Source organism: Eleutherodactylus coqui, chromosome 1 (genome assembly GCF_035609145.1).
Source record: "Eleutherodactylus coqui strain aEleCoq1 chromosome 1, aEleCoq1.hap1, whole genome shotgun sequence".
Lineage (NCBI taxonomy): Eukaryota > Metazoa > Chordata > Amphibia > Anura > Eleutherodactylidae > Eleutherodactylus > Eleutherodactylus coqui.
In genome coordinates this window covers 530748935-530771596 of record NC_089837.1, presented here as the reverse complement: position 1 = coordinate 530771596, position 22662 = coordinate 530748935, and the positions used below count along the sequence as shown (strand labels likewise).

Genomic DNA, 22662 nt, shown 5'->3' with positions numbered 1-22662 from the left:
GGGAGGTAGATTCTCCTCAGTATATACACCTAGAGGTGAGGTAGATTCTCCTCTGTATATACACATAGAGAAGAGGTAGATTCTCCTCAGTATATACACAAAGAGGTGAGGTAGATTCTCCTCAGTATATACACACAGAGGTGAGGTAGATTCTCCTCAGCATATACACAGAGAGGTGACGTAGATTCTCCTCAGTATATACACATAGAGGGGAGGTAGATTCTTCTCAGTATATACACAAAGAGGTGAGGTAGATTCACCTCAGTATATACACAAAGAGGTGAGGTAGATTCTCCTCAGTATAAACACATAGAGGTGAGGTAGATTCTCCTCAGTATATACACATAGTGGGGAGGTAGATTCTCCTCAGTATATACACATAGAGGTGAGGTAGATTCTTCTCAGTATATACACATAGAGGTGAGGTAGATTCTCTTCAGTATATACACATAGAGGTGAGGTAGATTCTCCTCAGTATATACACATAGAGGTGAGGTAGATTCTCCTCAGTATATACACATAGAGGTGAGGTAGATTCTCCTCAGTATATACACATAGAGGTGAGGTAGATTCTCCTCAGTATAAACACACAAAAGTGAGGTGGATTCTCCTCAGTATATACACATAGAGGTGAGGTAGATTCTCCTCAATGTATACACATAGAGGGGAGGTAGATTCTCTTCAGTATATACACATGGAGGTGGGGCAGATTCTCCTCAGTATATACACACACAGAGCTGAGGCAGATTCTCCTCAGTATATACACTTAGAGGTGAGGTAGATTCTCTTCAGTATATACACATAGAGGAGAGGTAGATTCTCTTCAGTATATACACATAGAGGAGAGGTAGATTCTCCTCAGTATATACACATAGAGGTGAGGTAGATTCTCCTCAATATATACACATAGAGGGGAGGTAGATTCTCTTCAGTATATACACATAGAGGTGAGGTAGATTCTCCTCAGTATATACACATAGAGGGGAGGTAGATTCTTCTCAGTATATACACATAGAGGTGAGGTAGATTCTACTCAGTATATACACATAGAGGTGAGGTAGATTCTCCTCTGTATATACACATAGAGGCGAGGTTGATTCTCCTCAGTATATACACATAGAGGTGAGGTAGATTCTCCTCAGTGTATACACATAGAGGTGAGGTAGATTCTCCTCAGTATATACACATAGAGGGGAGGTAGATTCTCCTCTGTATATACACATTGAGGGGAGGTAGATTCTCCTCAGTATATACACATAGAGGTGAGGTAGATTCTCCACCGTATATACACATAGAGGTGAGGTAGATTCTCCTCAGTATATACACATAGAGGAGAGGTAGATTCTCCTCAGTATATACACATAAAGGTTAGGTAGATTCTCCACCGTATATACACATAGAGGTGAGGTAGATTCTCCTCAGTATATACACATAGAGGTGAGGTAGATTCTCCTCAGTATATACACATAGAGGTGAGGTAGATTCTCCTCAGTATATACACATAGAGGTGAGGTAGATTCTCCTCAGTATATACACATAGAGGAGAAGTAGCTTCTCCTCAGTATATACACATAGTGGTGAGGTAGATTCTCCTCATTATATACACATAGAGGTGAGGTAGATTCTCCTTAGTATATACACATAGAGGAGAAGTAGATTCTCCTCAGTATATACACATAAAGGTGAGGTAGATTCTCCTCAGTATATACACATAGAGGGAGGTAGATTCTCCTCAGTATATACACATAGAGGTGAGGTAGATTCTCCTCAGTATATACACATGGTGGTGAGGTAGATTCTCCTCAGTATATACACATAGAGGTGAGGTAGATTCTCCTCAGTATATACACATAGAGGAGAAGTAGCTTCTCCTCAGTATATACACATAGTGGTGAGGTAGATTCTCCTCATTATATACACATAGAGGTGAGGTAGATTCTCCTTAGTATATACACATAGAGGAGAAGTAGATTCTCCTCAGTATATACACATAAAGGTGAGGTAGATTCTCCTCAGTATATACACATAGAGGGAGGTAGATTCTCCTCAGTATATACACATAGAGGTGAGGTAGATTCTCCACCGTATATACACATAGAGGTGAGGTAGATTCTCCTCAGTATATACACATAGAGGAGAGGTAGATTCTCCTCAGTATATACACATAAAGGTTAGGTAGATTCTCCACCGTATATACACATAGAGGTGAGGTAGATTATCCTCAGTATATACACATAGAGGTGAGGTAGATTCTCCTCAGTATATACACATAGAGGTGAGGTAGATTCTCCTCAGTATATACACATAGAGGTGAGGTAGATTCTCCTCAGTATATACACATAGAGGAGAAGTAGCTTCTCCTCAGTATATACACATAGTGGTGAGGTAGATTCTCCTCATTATATACACATAGAGGTGAGGTAGATTCTCCTTAGTATATACACATAGAGGGAGGTAGATTCTCCTCAGTATATACACATAGAGGTGAGGTAGATTCTCCTCAGTATATACACATAGAGGGGAGGTAGATTCTTCTCAGTATATACACATAGAGGTGAGGTAGATTCTCCTCAGTATAAACACATAGAGGAGAGGTAGATTCTCTTCAGTATATACACATAGAGGAGAGGTAGATTCTCCTCAGTATATACACATAGAGGTGAGGTAGATTCTCCTCAATATATACACATAGAGGGGAGGTAGATTCTCTTCAGTATATACACATAGAGGTGAGGTAGATTCTCCTCAGTATATACACATAGAGGGGAGGTAGATTCTTCTCAGTATATACACATAGAGGTGAGGTAGATTCTCCTCAGTATAAACACATAGAGGGGAGGTAGATTCTCCTCAGTATATACACAGAGAGGGGAGGTAGATTCTCCTCAGTATATACACAGAGAGGGGAGGTAGATTCTCCTCAGTATATACACATAGAGGTGAGGTAGATTGTCCTCAGTATATACACATAGAGGTGAGGTAGATTGTCCTCAGTATATACACATAGAGGGGAGGTAGATTCACCTCTGTATATACACATAGAGGTGATGTAGATTCTCCTCAGTATATACACCTAGAGGGGAGGTAGATTCTCCTCAGTATATACACATAGAGGTGAGGTAGATTCTCCTCAGTATATACACAAAGAGGTGAGGTAGATTCTCCTCAGTGTATACACACAGAGGTGAGGTAGATTCTCCTCCGTATATACACAGAGAGGTGAAGTAGATTCTCCTCAGTATATACACAGAGAGGTGAAGTAGATTCTCCTCAGTATATACACATAGAGGGGAGGTAGATTCTCCTCAGTATATACACAAAGAGGTGAGGTAGATTCTCCTCAGTATATACACAAAGAGGTAAGGTAGATTCCCCTCAGTATATACACATAGAGGTGACGTAGATTTTCCTCAGTATATACACACTAGCGTACCCGTCGCGCGTTGCTGCGAAGACAGACAGACATACATACATTCGTTTTTATATATCTAGATGACGGCAGCAGCGACCACTGAGGTTTTGTAGGCCGCTGCTTCCCCCTTGCAGGCTGAATAAAATAGCCGTTGTGTGGAACATCCAATTTATCCGGCTGCTGTGGCTTCTTGGGAAGATATCCTAGTACATGTTTGCCCACTTCCAACTCCAATGGAGACTGACTGTAAATGGCTGGCGTGCTCTAGTATTTATGGTTCCAAGCTGTACGTGTCATTGCATACAGTCTGTCTATCTATCTATCTATCTATCTATCTATCTATCTATCTATCTGGGTTATTGCATACAGTCTATCTATCTATCTATCTATGACATCAGGAAATGAGAGAATTAGATTCCGTACGTAAAATTTGAACGCTAATTCTTTGGCGCTTTGAATTGAATAATCGAGTTGGGACCCATTAACTTTTCCTATTTATGACATAATCAATGCTCGTGCCAAATTTCAAGTTTCTATGACATTGGGAAGTGAGAGAATTAAAATCCGTACATAAAATTTGGACGCTAATTCTTTTGCGCTTAGAATTGAATAATCGAGTTGGGATGAGACATAAGGCCTTGCCCATAAGCATTCCCCAACCTCCAAGAACTGAACCTACCTACCTGAATGAGATTTTGTAGGCCGCTGCTTCCCCCTTGCGGGCTGAATAAAATAGCCGTTGGGTGGAACATACAATTTATCCGGCTGCTGTGGCTTCTTAGGAAGATATCCTAGTACTTGTTTACCCACTTCCAACTCCAATGGTAATTGGCTGGCGTGCTCTAGTGGTTCCAAGCTGTACGTGTCATAATAGAGCCTTAATGACATCACAATGCAGCTTATGAGAACATGTTGGGGCATGTTCGCGCGTTGCTGCGAAGACAGACATACATACATACTACGTTTTTATATATCTAGATGACGGCAGCAGCGACCACTGAGGTTTACCGCTGGGGTATGTCACTCTTATTACTAATGGGGGGAGTGTCACTATTATTACTGCTGTGGGATGTCACTATTATCGCTGGGGTGAAGGTGTCACTATTACCGCTGGGGTATGTGTACATGTGGCAGAAATGGGCAGGGCTCTTTCAGAATAGACCGGGTGCAGATTTTGACTGCTTTTTAGATGCGGAAATGCTGCAGAATTTTCCACAGAAATCTCCGCTGAGCACATTCTGCAGTATTTCCGCGTCCAAAAAGCAGTCAGAATCTGCACCCGGTCTATTCTGAAACAGCCTTGTCCTTTTTAGAACGACAGGGGTAAAATCATACGTTGTGATAAGCCCCGCCCCCTGACGTGTTGGCACTTTGCGATACATAAGTGGGTTTTGGGTTGTAGTTTGGGCACTCGGTCCCTAAAAGGTTCGCCATCACTGGCCTAGTACATGTTTGCCCACTTCCAACTTCAATGGAGACTGACTGTAAATGGCTGGCGTGCTCTAGTATTTATGGTTTCAAGCTGTACGTGTCATTGCATACAGTCTATCTATCTATCTATCTATCTATCTATCTATCAGGGTTATTGCATACAGTCTATCTATCTATCTATCTATCTATCTATCTATCTATCTATCTATCTATCTATCTATCTATCTATCTATCTATCTATCTATGACATCAGGAAATGAGAGAATTAGATTTTGTAGGCCGCTGCTTCCCCCTTGCGGGCTGAATAAAATAGCCGTTGGGTGGAACATACAATTTATCCGGCTGCTGTGGCTTCTTAGGAAGATATCCTAGTACTTGTTTACCCACTTCCAACTCCAATGGTAATTGGCTGGCGTGCTCTAGTGGTTCCAAGCTGTACGTGTCATAATAGAGCCTTAATGACATCACAATGCAGCTTTATAGAACATGTTGGGGCATGTTCAAGGGCGTCCGATGTTGATGACATCAGTGATGACATCACAATAGCAGGTGGCTTACTTATTCGATCTACGTGGGGGGGGGGGCGTAACTTTCGACGACGCTCGCGCGCCATTTATCGTAGGATATTTGTACTATGCCTATAATCTTCCCAGGAGTGTACTCAACAACTTCCCAAAGTTTCATGGCGATCGGATGAATGGTGTAGTAGCGCATAAAGGACAAACACGCACGCACGCACGCAGACAGACATACATTCAATTTTATATATATAGATAGAGGGGAGGTAGATTCTCCTCAGTATATACACATAGAGGTGACGTAGATTCTCCTCAGTATATACACAGAGAAGGGAGGTAGATTCTCCTCAGTATATACACATAGAGGGGTGGTAGATTCTCCTCAGTATATACACATAGAGGGAAGGTAGATTCTTCTTAGTATATACACATAGAGGGGGAGGTAGATTCTCCTCTGTATATAGACATAGAGGTGCGGTAGATTTTCCTCTGTATATACACATAGAGGTGAGGTAGATTCTCCCCAGTATATACACATAGAGGGGAGGTAGATTCTCCTCTGTATATACACATAGAGGTGAGGTAGATTCTCCCCAGTATATACACACAGAGGTGAGGTAGATTCTACTCAGTATATACACATAGAGGATAGGTAGATTCTACTCAGTATGTACACACAGAGGTGAGGTAGATTCCCTTCAGTATATACACATAGAGGGGAGGTAGATTACTATTGTGGATAGAATCCTAGAATGGTAGAGTTGGAAGGGACCTCCAGGGTTATCGGTTTCAATCCCCTGCTCAGTGCAGGATTTACTTAATCATCCCAGACAGATATTTGTCCTGCCTTTGTTTGAACCCTTCCATTGAAGGAAAATTCCCCACCTCCCCTGGCAACCTGTTCCACTCATTGATCCCTCTCACTGTCCAATATCTAATCTGTGTCTCCTCTTTTTCAGTTTCATCCCATTGCTTCTAGTCTTTCCTTGTACAGATGAGAATAGGGCTGATCCCTCTGCACTGTGACAGCCCTTCAGATATTTGTAGACGGCTATTAAGTCTCCTCTCAGCCTTCTCTTCTGCTAAACATTCCCCGATCCTTTAACCGTTCCCCATAGGACATGATTTGCAGACCGCTCACCATCTTGGTAACTCTTCTCTGAACTTGCTCCAGTTTGTCTATGTCTTTTTTAAAGTGGGGTGCCCAGAACTGGACCCAGTATTCCAGATGAGGTCTGACTAAGGAAGAGTAAAGGGGGCAATGACCTCACGTGATCTAGACTCCATGCTTCTCTTAATGGTGGTGGGTCCTGTGTTCTCTACATATAGCTGTCTCCTCTCAGTATAATCCTGTCTGTGCAGGGAGGAGAGGAGGTGGCTGTGACTATTCTGAGTGGTGGCTGCTGTGTTATCCGTATATTGGTGTCTCCTCTCAGTGTAATCCTGCCTGTGCAGGGAGGGGAGGAGGTGGCTGTGACTATTCTGAATGGTGGCTGCTGTGTTATCCGTATATAGGTGTCTCCTCTCAGTGTAATCCTGCCTGTGCAGGGAGGGGAGGAGGGGAGCTAGGACTATTCTGAATGGTGGCTGCTGTGTTATATAGATAATACAACTAGTCGCCGCTGGGGGTAGGGGTGCTTGCACCTAGTTGCCCCGGGGGTCGGGTGCTGACAACTAGTCACTGCTGGGGGTCAGGGTACTGACAACTAGTCACAGGGAGGGTTTGGGAGGCTGTCAGTGTTACTTGTCAGGAGGGGGGCTGTCAGTGTGACTTGTCACGGGGGAGGGGTCTGTCAGTGTTACTTGTCAGGAGGGGGGCTGTCAGTGTGACTTGTCACGGGGGAGGGGTCTGTCAGTGTTACTTGTCAGGAGGGGGGCTGTCAGTGTGACTTGTCACGGGGGAGGGGTCTGTCAGTGTTACTTGTGGGGGGGGGGGGGTGCCTGTCAGGCCGGTATCCTTGTTTCTCTCCCGCCCCCCTCTCCATTCACTTTACACAGCGGCCGTTCAGTACTGATCGGCTGCTGTATACACTGAACGATGAGTGTGTACAGACAGTGTCTCCTGGCCCCGCACACTGTGCAGCAGGAGAGCATGCTGTACTGTAGAGGGACATAGTGGGGACTGGGCCTGGGCAGGGAGGGACTGTAGATCAGTGCAATAGAGGTGGGTGGGGGCGTGTCATGGGCGGGGCCAGGATGGGAGCTAAGTGAGGCCAGGAAACCCTGTTTTTTCATGTCTCTTGCTGACATCAGGAGTGCGCACACAGAGGGGGCAAGAGCGCAGGGCATTATGGGAAGGCAGGACAATGGCGCCATCTTTGAAAGCTGCATTGAACATCAGATTACAAAGTAAGAAATGGACATTCCATCTGATGTGCCTGCGGTCTGACCCCTGTATGCTGTGTGTTACCATGCTTACTGAAAGGGAAGCAGCATTTTTATAAATAATGTCACCTTTTGTCGCCGGACATCCCCTTTAACTTGTAGTAAACACGGTGCTATTATTCAACCAGACAGGGAGATGAGACAATTCTGTTCAACGCACAGTGAGTAACAAGAGACATACAATCTGCAACAATGATGATCCTTGTGTCTTACATGCTGGGAGCTTCCTCCATCTCTCTTCATATTTACATCTCTTCATCTCAGCTCTCTCTCCTCTACTCATGGTCACGGCTGACTCTCCTCTACTCACGGTCACAGCTCACTCTCCTCTACTCGCTGTCACAGCTGACTCTCCTCTACTCGCTGTCACAGCTGACTCTCCTCTACTCGCTGTCACAGCTGACTCTCCTCTACTCGCTGTCACAGCTGGCTCTCCTCTACTCATTGTCACAGCTGGCTCTCCTCTACTCACTGTCACAACTGGCTCTCCTCTACTCACTGTCACAACTGGCTCTCCTCTACTCACTGTCACAACTGGCTCTCCTCTACTCGCTGTCACAGCTGGCTCTCCTCTACTCGCTGTCACAGCTGGCTCTCCTCTACTCACTGTCACAACTGGCTCTCCTCTACTCACTGTCACAACTGGCTCTCCTCTACTCACTGTCACAACTGGCTCTCCTCTACTCACTGTCACAGCTGGCTCTCCTCTACTCACGGTCACAGCTGACTCTCCTCTACTCACGGTCACAGCTGACTCTCCTCTACTCACTGTCACAGCTGACTCTCCTCTACTCACGGTCACAGCTGACTCTCCTCTACTCGCTGTCACAGCTCTCTCTCCTCTACTCATGGTCACGGCTGACTCTCCTCTACTCACTGTCACGGCTGACTCTCCTCTACTCACGGTCACAGCTGACTTTCCTCTACTCACTGTCATGCTGACTCTCCTCTACTCACTGTCATGCTGACTCTCCTCTACTCACTGTCACGACTGTCTCTCCTCTACTCACTGTCACGGCTGACTCTCCTCTACTCACTGTCACGGCTGACTCTCCTCTACTCACTGTCACGGCTGAGTCTCCTCTACTCACTGTCACGGCTGAGTCTCCTCTACTCACTGTCACGGCTGGCTCTCCTCTACTCACGGTCACGGCTGGCTCTCCTCTACTCACGGTCACCGCTCACTCTCCTCTACTCACGGTCACGGCTGGCTCTCCTCTACTCACGGTCACCGCTCACTCTCCTCTACTCGCTGTCACAGCTGACTCTCCTCTACTCGCTGTCACAGCTGACTCTCCTCTACTCGCTGTCACAGCTGACTCTCCTCTACTCGCTGTCACAACTGGCTCTCCTCTACTCGCTGTCACAACTGGCTCTCCTCTACTCGCTGTCACAGCTGGCTCTCCTCTACTCGCTGTCACAGCTGGCTCTCCTCTACTCACTGTCACAGCTGGCTCTCCTCTACTCACTGTCACAGCTGGCTCTCCTCTACTCACTGTCACAGCTGGCTCTCCTCTACTCACTGTCACAGCTGACTCTCTTTTACTCACTGTTTCTCTGACTTTTCTCCTATTTCTCTGCTTTCTCTCTTTCTTCTCCTGTCTATCTCTTTTCTCTTCTCCTTTCTTCCCGTCTTCTCACTGGCTTCTCCCTCTTCCTTTTTCTACCTCCTGCGACCGTTGTCTGGCTATTTATTGCCTCTGTCACCTGATCAGTCTGTCTGTAGCCAATCACAGCCTATCTGGTTGCTAGGCTACCTGGATCATCTGAGTCTCTAGGCATTTTTCTATCCTGTGCAGCTGAATGTAAAATGACTCAGATTAAACCCCTAGGGCCGTTTATTATATTACCAGTCCCCACAGCTAAACAGCGCTATGTAGTTCCCTTGTTCAGGCCACTACAGGTACTCCATCTATGCATCCCTATGTTTGTATAGTGAAATATCTACCCAACAGTAGCCCCAGTACTATTAACCCCCTCCGTAGCAATATGAACCCCCTTAGTAGCCCCAGTAGCAATATGAACCCCTTCAGTAGCCCCTGTAGTAATATGAACCTCCTAAGTAGCCCCTGTAGTAATATGACCCCCCCCCCCCTTCCTGGAGCCCCAGTAGTAATATTAACCTCAGAATTAGTCCTAGTACTAATAGTAACACCCTCAGTAGCCCCAGTAGTAATACCCCACCCAAGCCACAAGCTGACTGCAGTGTCTGCACCCAAACACTTCCTCCTTTCTCCTCTTCTGTGGAACTAAGGAGGACAGGTCAGGGGGAGCATATTTACATCTTCATCAGCACTTCGGCCCTATTCAGCAATTCCAGCAACCTGATTGGTTCTGATTCACAATTCCAGCAACCTCATTGGTTTGGGTTGTCCGTTTCACAAATCCAGCAACCTGATTGGTGAATAGGGCCAAAGTGCTGATGAAGATGTGAACATGCGTCAGGGTAGGAAGATCCTGGGCGCGCACTTGTGACATCAGAGTTTGTGCCTGATATCAGCACTGCTGTGTGACTATTGGCCGGGGAGCTGCGGCACCATGGCCGGTAATCACTAGTGTGGTGAGAAGTCGTCAGAGGCTCGGAGCCCCTGGTTAGCCTCTGTGCCCCCTCAGTGCAGGGGCCTGGTTGTCATTGTGACCCCTGATGGTACACCTATGCTTCTGGGAATTCAGATAGCATTGTATGAGTCGCGAAAGCGGATTACAACCCGCTGGGAGCAGCCGCTCCCCCAACAGAGTTTGTAACAAAGATAAGAGAGGTTGAATTCTAGGAAAGGGGGAGATGTCAAAAGGAGGCTTCTTGATGAAGTTTGACCTCATTTGAGGAAGATGGCCTGATATATATAATGGATATCTAGTGCTAGTTGCATTGAGGTATCGTAAAAAAGCTGATAAGATTTGGAGGGGGACAGAGGGGAAGGTAAAGAGTTAGTTTTTGCTTTTTTCTGTATGTGCCTAATTATTTTTTTAGGAGGAAGATGGGAGAGATTATTTGTGTACAGTTATGATTGATTGTGTTGTTTGGGTGGGGTGATGATATGTCCCACGTATATCATACTTATGCATGTTAAAGTGCATTGAAATTAAGTGGTGATTGTACTTAAAAATTATGATTTAAGAAAAATAATTTGATTTAAAAAAAAAGAAAAAAAAATTGAACAGTCTCCGATACAAGTCAATTGCCCATCAGCTGCCGTAAAGCATATCTTCTAAATGCTGTAAAATCTGGCTCAGAAAAGATGGCTGCCCCAAAGTCATATATAGGCAGCAGAATAAAAAAATTCCACAAACACAAAATAGAAACAAATGGGGAAAAATGAAAAATATTTCTATCTGGTTTAAATTTAATGCAAAAATATATTTGGTAATATCATTCCTTTAAGCCTTGTGTTCCTGGGAGATAAGTCACCACCGGATGTCTCTGCAGAGGACGGAGATGTCTGCCAGCGGTTTACTGCCATTAGATGTCACTCACAAATGCTCGGCCGACAGACTGGGGAGAACTACCTGCAGAGTTGTCATAGATTAACGTTGTGTCCCTCCTGATGGAGAAATGTTACTTCCAGTATCTGTTACCCAGATGCCCCCAGCTGATCGACACTGGAGGGTTAGAGTCCTCTGTGTCCTCCTATGGAGCCGTCTACAGCCGGAGGACCCGTAGTCCTATGGGGAGACCCCAACCCACTGCAGGACCGACTGCGGACGCGACTTTATAAACTGACCAACCAGCACTCTGGTGTATAAGTCCCCTCCATTACACGATACGAGTCATCCTAAAATAACCAGTCAGTGAGTCCCTGTACTTCATGGAAGATGTTCCTCCAGATGTGATTTTGCACTCAGTCCTCCTTGTCTTCCCTCAGGCTCCTCAGGTACAGCACTCACTGCTATAGTTGTCTAGAGACCACAATGGTCCTTCTCATCAATGACCCTCCGAGGATGGAGAAGGACAGAAGCCACAAGGCTTCCAGGATATTAGAGCTCACCCTGGAGATCATCTCCTTGATAACTGGAAAGGTGAGAGTTTCACATGAGTCCCTCTTATCTCTATTACTACAGCAGGTGATGACTGGAAGGTGAAGGGTTCTTAGACTCCATGTAGTGATCAGTGTCTCTATACACAGGATTACACGGTAGTGAAGAAGTCGTCTGGTGAGTGTGTGGCCCCCCGTGTGTCAGGAGGACGGAGCCGGACTCGAAGCCCCATCACTGAACCTCCACTTCACTCACTGATACATGAGCAGAAGCTCCTAGAACTTACCACCAGGATGACCAAGTTACTGACCGGAGAGGTGAGCGCTGCCGGGAATGTAGGACATTATACAATAACGCCAAGGGAGGGTCTGGGTGATGACGGTATATTGTGTTGTCAGGTTCCTCTAAGGTGTCAGGACATCACTGTCTATTTCTCCATGGAGGAGTGGGAGTATGTAGAAGGACACAAGGATCTGTACAAGGACGTCATGATGGAGGACCACCGGCCCCTCACATCACCAGGTAAGAGGAGACCTCCCTGATTATAGAGGAGACATCAGGTATGAGGGTCACCTAGACTCCCCCATCATCTGATCATCACATATAGACAATGTATTCAGTCACTGTATATATTTCCTATAGATGGATGCAGTCAGAGAAATCCACCAGAGAGATGTCCCAGTCCTCCATATTCCCAAGACCCACCGGATCATCAGGTAGATGGAGCTGAGATTCCTGCAGATCCTCTATAGATGGATGGAAGCTTTATAGTAAACCTCTCAGCCGCAGTGCAGGATGTGCTCCATTATATCTTCATGTTGTTCCTCTATAGACGATGGTCCTTCTTATCAATGACCCTCCGAGGATGGAGGACAGAAACTACAAGGCTTCCAGGATATTAGAGCTCACCCTGGAGATCATCTCCTTGATAACCGGAGAGGTGAGAGTTTCACATGAGTCCCTTTTATCTCAATTACTACAACCGGTAATGACTGGGAAGGTGAAGGGTTCTTAAGGCTCATTTAGATACAACGATTATTGCTCAAAATTTGCTCAAACGCCATCCTTTGAGCAATAATCGTTATGTCTAAATGTGCCCATTTTAAAGTTTTCTGTCGAAGGGTGGTTTTCAATTCTGCTTGAAAACCATCCTCCAGCAGAACACGGGAAGCTAGAGATTACATTGTATTCTCCTAGCAGCCCATGGCTGAACAGTGGAGCAAATTACAGAACGCAGACCTCCTGCTGAGTTCTGCAATAGCTCCCATAAGTTCATTTGCATGCATATGACACTGATAAAGTACTAATAGCAATTATTGCCTATTAGTACTTTATGCAAAACGACCGCTCATCTTTCAATCTTTTGAAAGAGTATAATTATCTTTGTGTGTAAATGGGCCTTTAGACTCCATGTAGTCATCAGTGTCTCTCCATACAAAGGATTGCACAGTAGTAAAGAAGTCTGGTGCGTGTGTGGCCCTCCGTGTGTCAGGACGACGGAGCCGGACTCGAAGCCCCATCACCGAGCCTCCACCTCACTCATTGATACATGAGCAGAAGCTTATAGAACTTACCACCAGGATGACCGAGCTGCTGACCGGAGAGGTGAGCGCTGCCAGGAATGGGGGACATTATATAATAACGCCAAGGGAGGGTCTGGGTGATGATGGTATATTGTGTTGTCAGGTTCCTATAAGGTGTCAGGACATCACTGTCTATTTCTCCATGGAGGAGTGGGAGTATGTAGAAGGACACAAGGATCTGTACAAGGACGTCATGATGGAGGACCACCGGCCCCTCACATCACTGGGTAAGAGGAGACCTACCTGATTATAGAGGAGACATCAGGTATGAGGGTCACCTAGACTCCCTCATCATCTGATCATCACATATAGACAATGTATTCAGTCACTGTATATATTTCCTATAGATGGATGCAGTCAGAGAAATCCACCAGAGAGATGTCCCAGTCCTCCATATTCCCAAGACCCACCGGATCATCAGGTAGATGGAGCTGAGATTCCTGCAGACCCTCTATAGATGGATGTAATGAAGCTTTATAGTAAACCTCTCGGCCGCAGTGACATGTACGCTCTATATGATGATATTGGTGGCTGTGGTAGGTAGTGGCTACAAATGACTTCTGGTAACATAATAGATTGTGTTCTCCTTCCGGCTGTTCGGACATCCACTGGTAATTGATAGTCCGTGTGGATAAATGTATAGTCCTGCAGTGTAGATGTAACTCACAGACTATCAGCACAATGCCAGTCAGCTGCTTCTAAGGCTGACAGAATCCTCTCATGTATTGAAGGAGTCATTGACTCCCCAGTTATGGCCATAATCTTACTGCTGTACAGATCATTAGTGCCGCCTCATCTAGAACATACAGTTCTGGGCTCCAGAGTCGTCTAAGGGCGGACATGATTATACTATAATACTAGAAGTCCGGTGAGCGGCTTTCTACAGTAAAGTCACCACTAAAGACAAGAGCGACTGCTGTCTGGATAGAAGATGAAATTGGGGTCTTCTTTCTTATGTCCTTAATGTGATGTCTTTGCAGGAAAGTTGTGGTGGAACGCGGAGTGGACTCGGAGCGCCCCCATCAGTGACTGGTAAGAGCCTTTCATAAATCCTGTGCATTACAGACTGAGTTTCCTTAGAACGCTCTACCTGCTCTACAATGGTGGAGATGCCATACCAGCGAGGTCAGAGGGTAAAAATGGTCATCTGTATAAGCAGGGGCAGACATCCCCTATAACTTCTGGTACTTGGCCCTCATCCCCCAATTTTTCTGAGGTATTGGAATTCTTATATCAATCTCCATCCAGTGTTGACGTCCATGGCACTTGGTCCTGGGCTTTAATCTCGGCAGACAGTAAAAATACGGTGCAGGTTTAACCCCTTAACACTACAGGACAGACCATTACGTCCTGCAGGTTCGGGATATGTATGGAAGAAGATGGCGGGTCGATCCCCCTCCACACAATGCAGGTGCCGGCTGGTTCTTACAGCCCGCAATAGCTCTGATAAGCCGCATCGCTGTTAAGCTTTTAAATGCCCTGATCGATGGTCGGGGGTCCCGCATATCTTGGCGCGATGAGATTGTGTGTTGCCATGGCATCCAAGGACCTTCTTAAAGCCCCTAGGGCTGCCATTGCAGATTTCCCATCAAGCCATGTCTGTGCCATGGCTTGATAGCCTGCTTGTCAGATCATGGTAAAATGTAATACTATGGTATTGCACCATACTGCAGGAGCGATCAAATCATCACAAATTATCAGCCCCTATGGACTAAAAAAGCTGTAAAATTTAGTTTACAAAATAAAGTTTTCAAAATAATAAAACTGAAGATCTCATTTAGTATCGCTGCGTCCGTAAGTCCAATCTATCACAATAATGCGTTATCTACCCCGCACGGTGACCGTCGTCGGAAGAAAATAGAAAGAACGCCAGAATTGCACTTTTTTGGTCATCCCGTCTCCAAGAAAAAAATGTAATAAAAAGACGTAAGTACTCAAAAATTGCAGGACGTCCCGCAAAAATGATCCCTCGCAAAACTGCCACCAACCCTGACTGCAGCCTGTTTCTCTGCTACGCTCCTGCTATGACCTTCAGGTATTGCGCCTCGGCCCAGAGCAGCATCAACAGCCGCATTACTGGGTCTAGGGTGAAAACCGGGGTTCCCGAGGTGCTGCCTCCAGAAATAGTCCAAAGTCATACCAGTATGTGGCTGTTTGTGAGAAGCCCAGTGAAGTTTCCTCCACACTTGTTCATCTCCGCCAGAAGTCTCTGACCGTCGGCCAGTATGCTATTTGGTTCTGCACGCTGGCGCTGAATCAGACTGGAACGTTCAGGCACTCCAGGCTGCATTCTGTGAAAGGCTTCACAGCAAAAGTAACCCCTTAATGACACAGGACATAAATGTATGCCCCGCACATTCTGGGTCTGTATGGGGATCGGGAGCCGATATTTATTATATTTATGTGTAACTACTGTATATTCCGGTGTATAAGACGACCCCCCAACTGTCACCTTATACACCTGGAATCAGTACTCACCTCCCCCGGCGTTCTACAGCGCTTCTGCAGGCTGTCGCTCCCTCCTCGTCTCCGACAGAGCATTGCTTTCTGGATGCGGGTTTTAAAATCTCCGCCTCTAGAAAGCTAATGCTGTGATTGGCTAACTCACGCACTTTCAGCCAATCACAGCCATTCAATGACATCATTGAATGGCTGTGATTGGATAACTCACGTGGCGTCAGCCAATCACAGCTATTCAATGTTGAATGACTGTGATTGGCTGACGCCCCGCATACGACATAGATACCGGCTGGTCTTCTCTGATCTCCAATTGTGGAGACACACACGGCGAAGATACCGGCTGGTCTTCTCTAATCTCCAATGGTGGAGATGCACATGGTGTAGATACCTGCTGCTCTTCTTTGATCTCCAATGGCGAAGATGTATATGACATAGATACTGGCTGGTCTTCTCTGATCTCCAATGGTGGAGATGTATACGGCGTAGATACCAGCTGGTCTTCTCTGATCTCCAATGACGGAGATGTATATGGCGTAGATACCGGATAGTCTTCTCTGATCTCCTATGCTGGAGATGTATGTGGTGTAGATACCGGCTGGTCTTCTCTGATCTCCAATGGTGGAGATGCATACGGCGTAGATACCGGCTGGTCTTCTCTAATCTCCAATGGTGGAGATGCACACGGTGTAGATACCTCCTGGTCTTCTCTGATCTCCAATGGCGGAGATGTATATGGCGTAGATACCGGCTGGTCTTCTCTGATCTCCAATGGTGGAGATGCATACGGCGTAGATACCTGCTGGTCTTCTCTGATCTCTAATGGTGGAGATGTATACGATGTAGATACCTGCTGGTCTTCTCTGATCTCCTCTCCTTTTGTTGCGTTCTGTTGGGAGTTGGCTGTCTCCCTCTCTCTGCCCCTGGGCGGAGGCTTTTGTTTAAAGGTCGGGCAGAGAATGGCAGTCACTGCCAGTTATTGGTTTCCCTCAGTGTGCTAGCTAGTCTGCATCTGTTGGTCTCCTGCCTCTGTCATCTTGTCTGCTATACCTTGCTATTATCCGCCAGGTTTCTCCATCTGCCTCAGTTCTGCTTAGTGTTGTTTGTGTTGGTTATTTACATCTGCCCATCCTGTCAGTATTCTACCCTTCCATCAGGTACGCCAGCGCCCCTTCTTGGTCCCTAGTGAGATTAGGGGTAGTGGGTGAGATCTAGGGCACCCGGGCTGGCGTATGAAGGGTAGTATACCGTAACACGTGTGCAGCTTCACCGCCCAGTCCCGAGCGGTAGTAGGCAAATAGAACAAATCAGGAGGAAAGATGAAGCTGATGATAATGAGGAGAGGTATACCTCGCTTTATTAAGAGCGTGCCTCTACATGTCAAGCCTACAACCAACTAGGACGCGTTTCAGTCACCGTCAGAACCTTGGTCACCTCGATGTTACAATGAGCGTCACTTCCTTAAAGGGGTTGTCCCGCGCCGAAACGGGGTTTTTTTTTTTTAACCCCCCCCCCCCCCGTTCGGCGCGAGACAACCCCGATGCAGGGGTTAAAAAAGCAACCCGCACAGCGCTTACCTGAATCCCGGCGGTCCGGCGTCTTCATACTTACCTGCTGAAGATGGCCGCCGGGATCCTCTGTCTCCGTGGACCGCAGGGCTTCTGTGCGGTCCATTGCCGATTCCAGCCTCCTGATTGGCTGGAATCGGCACGTGACGGGGCGGAGCTACACGGAGCCGGCATTCTACACGAGCGGCCCCATAGAAGACTGCAGAAGACCCGGACTGCGCAAGCGCGGCTAATTTGGCCATCGGAGGGCGAAAATTAGTCGGCTCCATGGGAACGAGGACGCTAGCAACGGAGCAGGTAAGTATAAAACTTTTTATAACTTCTGTATGGCTCATAATTAATGCACAATGTACATTACAAAGTGCATTATTATGGCCATACAGAAGTGTATAACCCCACTTGCTGCCGCGGGACAACCCCTTTAAGAAACGTACACAATTAGTAACAAAGGGAACGGCTGAAGATTAACCCTTGCCTTCCTGTACCTCCATTGAATAATCTATTTACATCCCATGGGCTTTGCTCTCTGTTCAGGATATGAAAACCTTCTACAACTCCCCTTCCATACCGCAATGCTGATCTCACACCTTCTATAAGGAGTGTATACATGCTGTGCCTATAGTAATATTACAATCTACTGGAGAGAACAGAATATAAGCACAATTATAGCTCCCATTGTAGCGATATAAATAATCATATTATATTGTGAAAACTACTAATGAGTTATAGGAAGTATATGCAGATTTATGTATAATGAGCCAAATAGTAACATTAAATGATCACTTCAAGCCTCGAACATTCATAATAACACCGGCAGCTCATCATAATAACACCGGCAGCTCATCATAATAACACCGGCAGCTCATCATAATAACACCGGCAGCTCATCATAATAACACCGGCAGCTCATCATAATAACACCGGCAGCTCATCATAATAATACCGGCAGCTCATCATAATAACACCGGCAGCTCATCATAATAATACCGGCAGCTCATCATAATAACACCGGCAGCTCATCATAATAACACCGGCAGCTCATCGTAATAACACCGGCAGCTCATCGTAATAACACCGGCAGCTCATCATAATAACACCGGCAGCTCATCGTAATAATACCGGCAGCTCATAATAATAACACCGGCAGCTCATCATAATAACACCGGCAGCTCATCATAATAATACCGGCAGCTCATCATAATAATACCGGCAGCTCATCATAATAACACCGGCAGCTCATCATAATAATACCGGCAGCTCATCATAATAATACCGGCAGCTCATCATAATAATACCAGCAGCTCATCATAATAATACCGGCAGCTCATCATAATAATACCGGCAGCTCATCATAATAACACCGGCAGCTCATCATAATAATACCGGCAGCTCATCATAATAACACCGGCAGCTCATCATAATAACACCGGCAGCTCATCATAATAATACCGGCAGCTCATCATAATAATACCGGCAGCTCATCATAATAATACCGGCAGCTCATCATAATAACACCGGCAGCTCATCATAATAACACCGGCAACTCATCATAATAACACCGGCAGCTCATCATAATAACACCGGCAGCTCATCATAATAACACCGGCAGCTCATCATAATAATACCGGCAGCTCATCATAATAACACCGGCAGCTCATCATAATAACACCGGCAGCTCATCATAATAATACCGGCAGCTCATCGTAATAATACCGGCAGCTCATCGTAATAATACCGGCAGCTCATCATAATAATACCGGCAGCTCATCATAATAACACCGGCAGCTCATCATAATAACACCGGCAGCTCATCATAATAACACCGGCAGCTCATCATAATAATACCGGCAGCTCATCATAATAATACCGGCAGCTCATCATAATAACACGGGCAGCTCATCATAATAACACGGGCAGCTCATCATAATAACACCGGCAGCTCATCATAATAACACCGGCAGCTCATCATAATAACACCGGCAGCTCATCGTAATAACACCGGCAGCTCATCGTAATAATACCGGCAGCTCATCGTAATAATACCGGCAGCTCATCGTAATAATACCGGCAGCTCATCGTAATAATACCGGCAGCTCATCATAATAACACCGGCAGCTCATCATAATAATACCGGCAGCTCATCATAATAATACCGGCAGCTCATCATAATAACACCGGCAGCTCATCATAATAACACCGGCGGCTCATCATAATAACACCGGCGGCTCATCGTAATAACACCGGCGGCTCATCGTAATAACACCGGCAGCTCATCGTAATAACACCGGCAGCTCATCGTAATAATACCGGCAGCTCATCGTAATAACACCGGCAGCTCATCATAATAATACCGGCAGCTCATTGTAATAATACCGGCAGCTTATCATAATAATACCGGCAGCTCATCATAATAATACCGGCAGCTCATCGTAATAACACCGGCAGCTCATCGTAATAATACCGGCAGCTCATCATAATAATACCGACAGCTCATCATAATAATACAGGCAGCTCATCATAATAATACCGGCAGCTCATCATAATAACACCGGCAGCTCCTCATAATAACACCGGCGGCTCATCGTAATAACACCGGCGGCTCATCGTAATAACACCGGCAGCTCATCGTAATAATACCGGCAGCTCATCATAATAACACCGGCAGCTCATCATAATAATACCGGCAGCTCCTCATAATAACACCGGCAGCTCATCGTAATAATACCGGCAGCTCATCGTAATAACACCGGCAGCTCATCATAATAATACCGGCAGCTCATTGTAATAATACCGGCAGCTTATCATAATAATACCGGCAGCTCATCATAATAATACCGGCAGCTCATCGTAATAACACCGGCAGCTCATCGTAATAATACCGGCAGCTCATCATAATAATACCGACAGCTCATCATAATAATACAGGCAGCTCATCATAATAATACCGGCAGCTCATCATAATAACACCGGCAGCTCATCATAATAACACCGGCAGCTCATCATAATAACACCGGCATCTCATCATAATAATACCGGCAGCTCATCGTAATAATACCGGCAGCTCCTCATAATAACACCGGCAGCTCATCATAATAACACCGGCAGCTCATCATAATAACACCGGCAGCTCATCATAATAATACCGGCAGCTCATCATAATAACACCGGCAGCTCATCATAATAATACCGGCAGCTCATCGTAATAACACTGGCAGCTCATCGTAATAATACCGGCAGCTCATCATAATAACACCGGCAGCTCATCATAATAATACCGGCAGCTCATCATAATAACACCGGCAGCTCCTCATAATAACACCGGCAGCTCCTCATAATAACACCGGCAGCTCCTCATAATAACACCGGCAGCTCATCATAATAATACCGGCAGCTCATCATAATAACACCGGCAGCTCCTCATAATAACACCGGCAGCTCATCATAATAATACCGGCAGCTTATCATAATAACACCGGCAGCTCATCATAATAATACCGGCAGCTCATCATAATAACACCGGCAGCTCATCGTAATAACACCGGCAGCTCATCATAATAACACCGGCAGCTCCTCATAATAACACCGGCAGCTCATCATAATAATACCGGCAGCTTATCATAATAACACCGGCAGCTCATCATAATAACACCGGCAGCTCATCATAATAACACCGGCAGCTCATCATAATAACACCGGCAGCTCATCGTAATAACACCGGCAGCTCATCGTAATAATACCGGCAGCTCATCGTAATAATACCGGCAGCTCATCGTAATAATACCGGCAGCTCATCATAATAATACCGGCAGCTCATCATAATAACACCGGCAGCTCATCATAATAATACCGGCAGCTCATCATAATAATACCGGCAGCTCATCATAATAACACCGGCAGCTCATCATAATAACACCGGCGGCTCATCATAATAACACCGGCGGCTCATCGTAATAACACCGGCGGCTCATCGTAATAACACCGGCAGCTCATCGTAATAACACCGGCAGCTCATCGTAATAATACCGGCAGCTCATCGTAATAACACCGGCAGCTCATCATAATAATACCGGCAGCTCATTGTAATAATACCGGCAGCTTATCATAATAATACCGGCAGCTCATCATAATAATACCGGCAGCTCATCGTAATAACACCGGCAGCTCATCGTAATAATACCGGCAGCTCATCATAATAATACCGACAGCTCATCATAATAATACAGGCAGCTCATCATAATAATACCGGCAGCTCATCATAATAACACCGGCAGCTCCTCATAATAACACCGGCGGCTCATCATAATAACACCGGCAGCTCATCGTAATAATACCGGCAACTCATCATAATAATGCCGGCAGCTCATCATAACAACACCGGCAGCTCATCATAATAACACCGGCAGCTCATCATAACACCGGCAGCTCCTCATAATAACACCGGCAGCTCATCATAATAACACCGGCAGCTTATCATAATAACACCGGCAGCTCATCATAATAACACCGGCAGCTCATCATAATAACACCGGCAGCTCATCATAATAACACCGGCAGCTCATCATAATAACACCGGCAGCTCATCATAATAACGCCGGCAGCTCATCGTAATAACACCGGCAGCTCATCGTAATAATACCGGCAGCTCATCATAATAACACCGGCAGCTCATCATAATAATACCGGCAGCTCATCATAATAACACCGGCAGCTCCTCATAATAACACCGGCAGCTCCTCATAATAACACCGGCAGCTCCTCATAATAACACCGGCAGCTCATCATAATAATACCGGCAGCTCATCATAATAACACCGGCAGCTCCTCATAATAACACCGGCAGCTCATCATAATAATACCGGCAGCTTATCATAATAACACCGGCAGCTCATCATAATAACACCGGCAGCTCATCATAATAACACCGGCAGCTCATCATAATAACACCGGCAGCTCCTCATAATAACACCGGCAGCTCATCATAATAATACCGGCAGCTTATCATAATAACACCGGCAGCTCATCATAATAACACCGGCAGCTCATCATAATAATACCGGCAGCTCATCATAATAACACCGGCAGCTCATCATAATAACACCGGCAGCTCATCATAATAACACCGGCAGCTCATCATAATAATACCGGCAGCTCCTCATAATAACACCGGCAGCTCATCACAGCTGGAATATAAATGTATCAAATTCATGGAAAAATTATGTTTAATTTAACAGCAAAAAAAAAAAATTACTTCCAGAGCGGACCGGACAGATTCTGTATCTTTTTCTATATATAATATTGAATTAATTGTGATATATATATATATATATATATTA

General features: G+C 45.7%; 2 protein-coding genes across 2 annotated transcripts in view; one reads left to right on the top strand and one right to left on the bottom strand.

The window, feature by feature from the left end:
* LOC136590885 (zinc finger protein 157-like) overlaps window positions 1-22662 on the bottom strand; it is a 261800-nt gene that overhangs the window by 182289 nt on the left and 56849 nt on the right. The gene's annotated exons all lie outside the window — the stretch shown is intronic.
* The window catches only part of LOC136590843 (zinc finger protein 420-like), a 49444-nt gene that overhangs the window by 21246 nt on the left and 5536 nt on the right, over window positions 1-22662 (top strand). The window contains exons 2-10 of the mRNA XM_066588401.1: window positions 11610-11763; window positions 11871-12038; window positions 12120-12243; window positions 12364-12437; window positions 12554-12661; window positions 13162-13326; window positions 13408-13531; window positions 13652-13725; window positions 14285-14336. Coding sequence (XP_066444498.1) covers window positions 11656-11763; window positions 11871-12038; window positions 12120-12243; window positions 12364-12437; window positions 12554-12661; window positions 13162-13326; window positions 13408-13531; window positions 13652-13725; window positions 14285-14336 — 997 coding nt within the window. The 5' untranslated portion in view covers window positions 11610-11655. The remainder of the gene's footprint in view (window positions 1-11609; window positions 11764-11870; window positions 12039-12119; window positions 12244-12363; window positions 12438-12553; window positions 12662-13161; window positions 13327-13407; window positions 13532-13651; window positions 13726-14284; window positions 14337-22662) is intronic.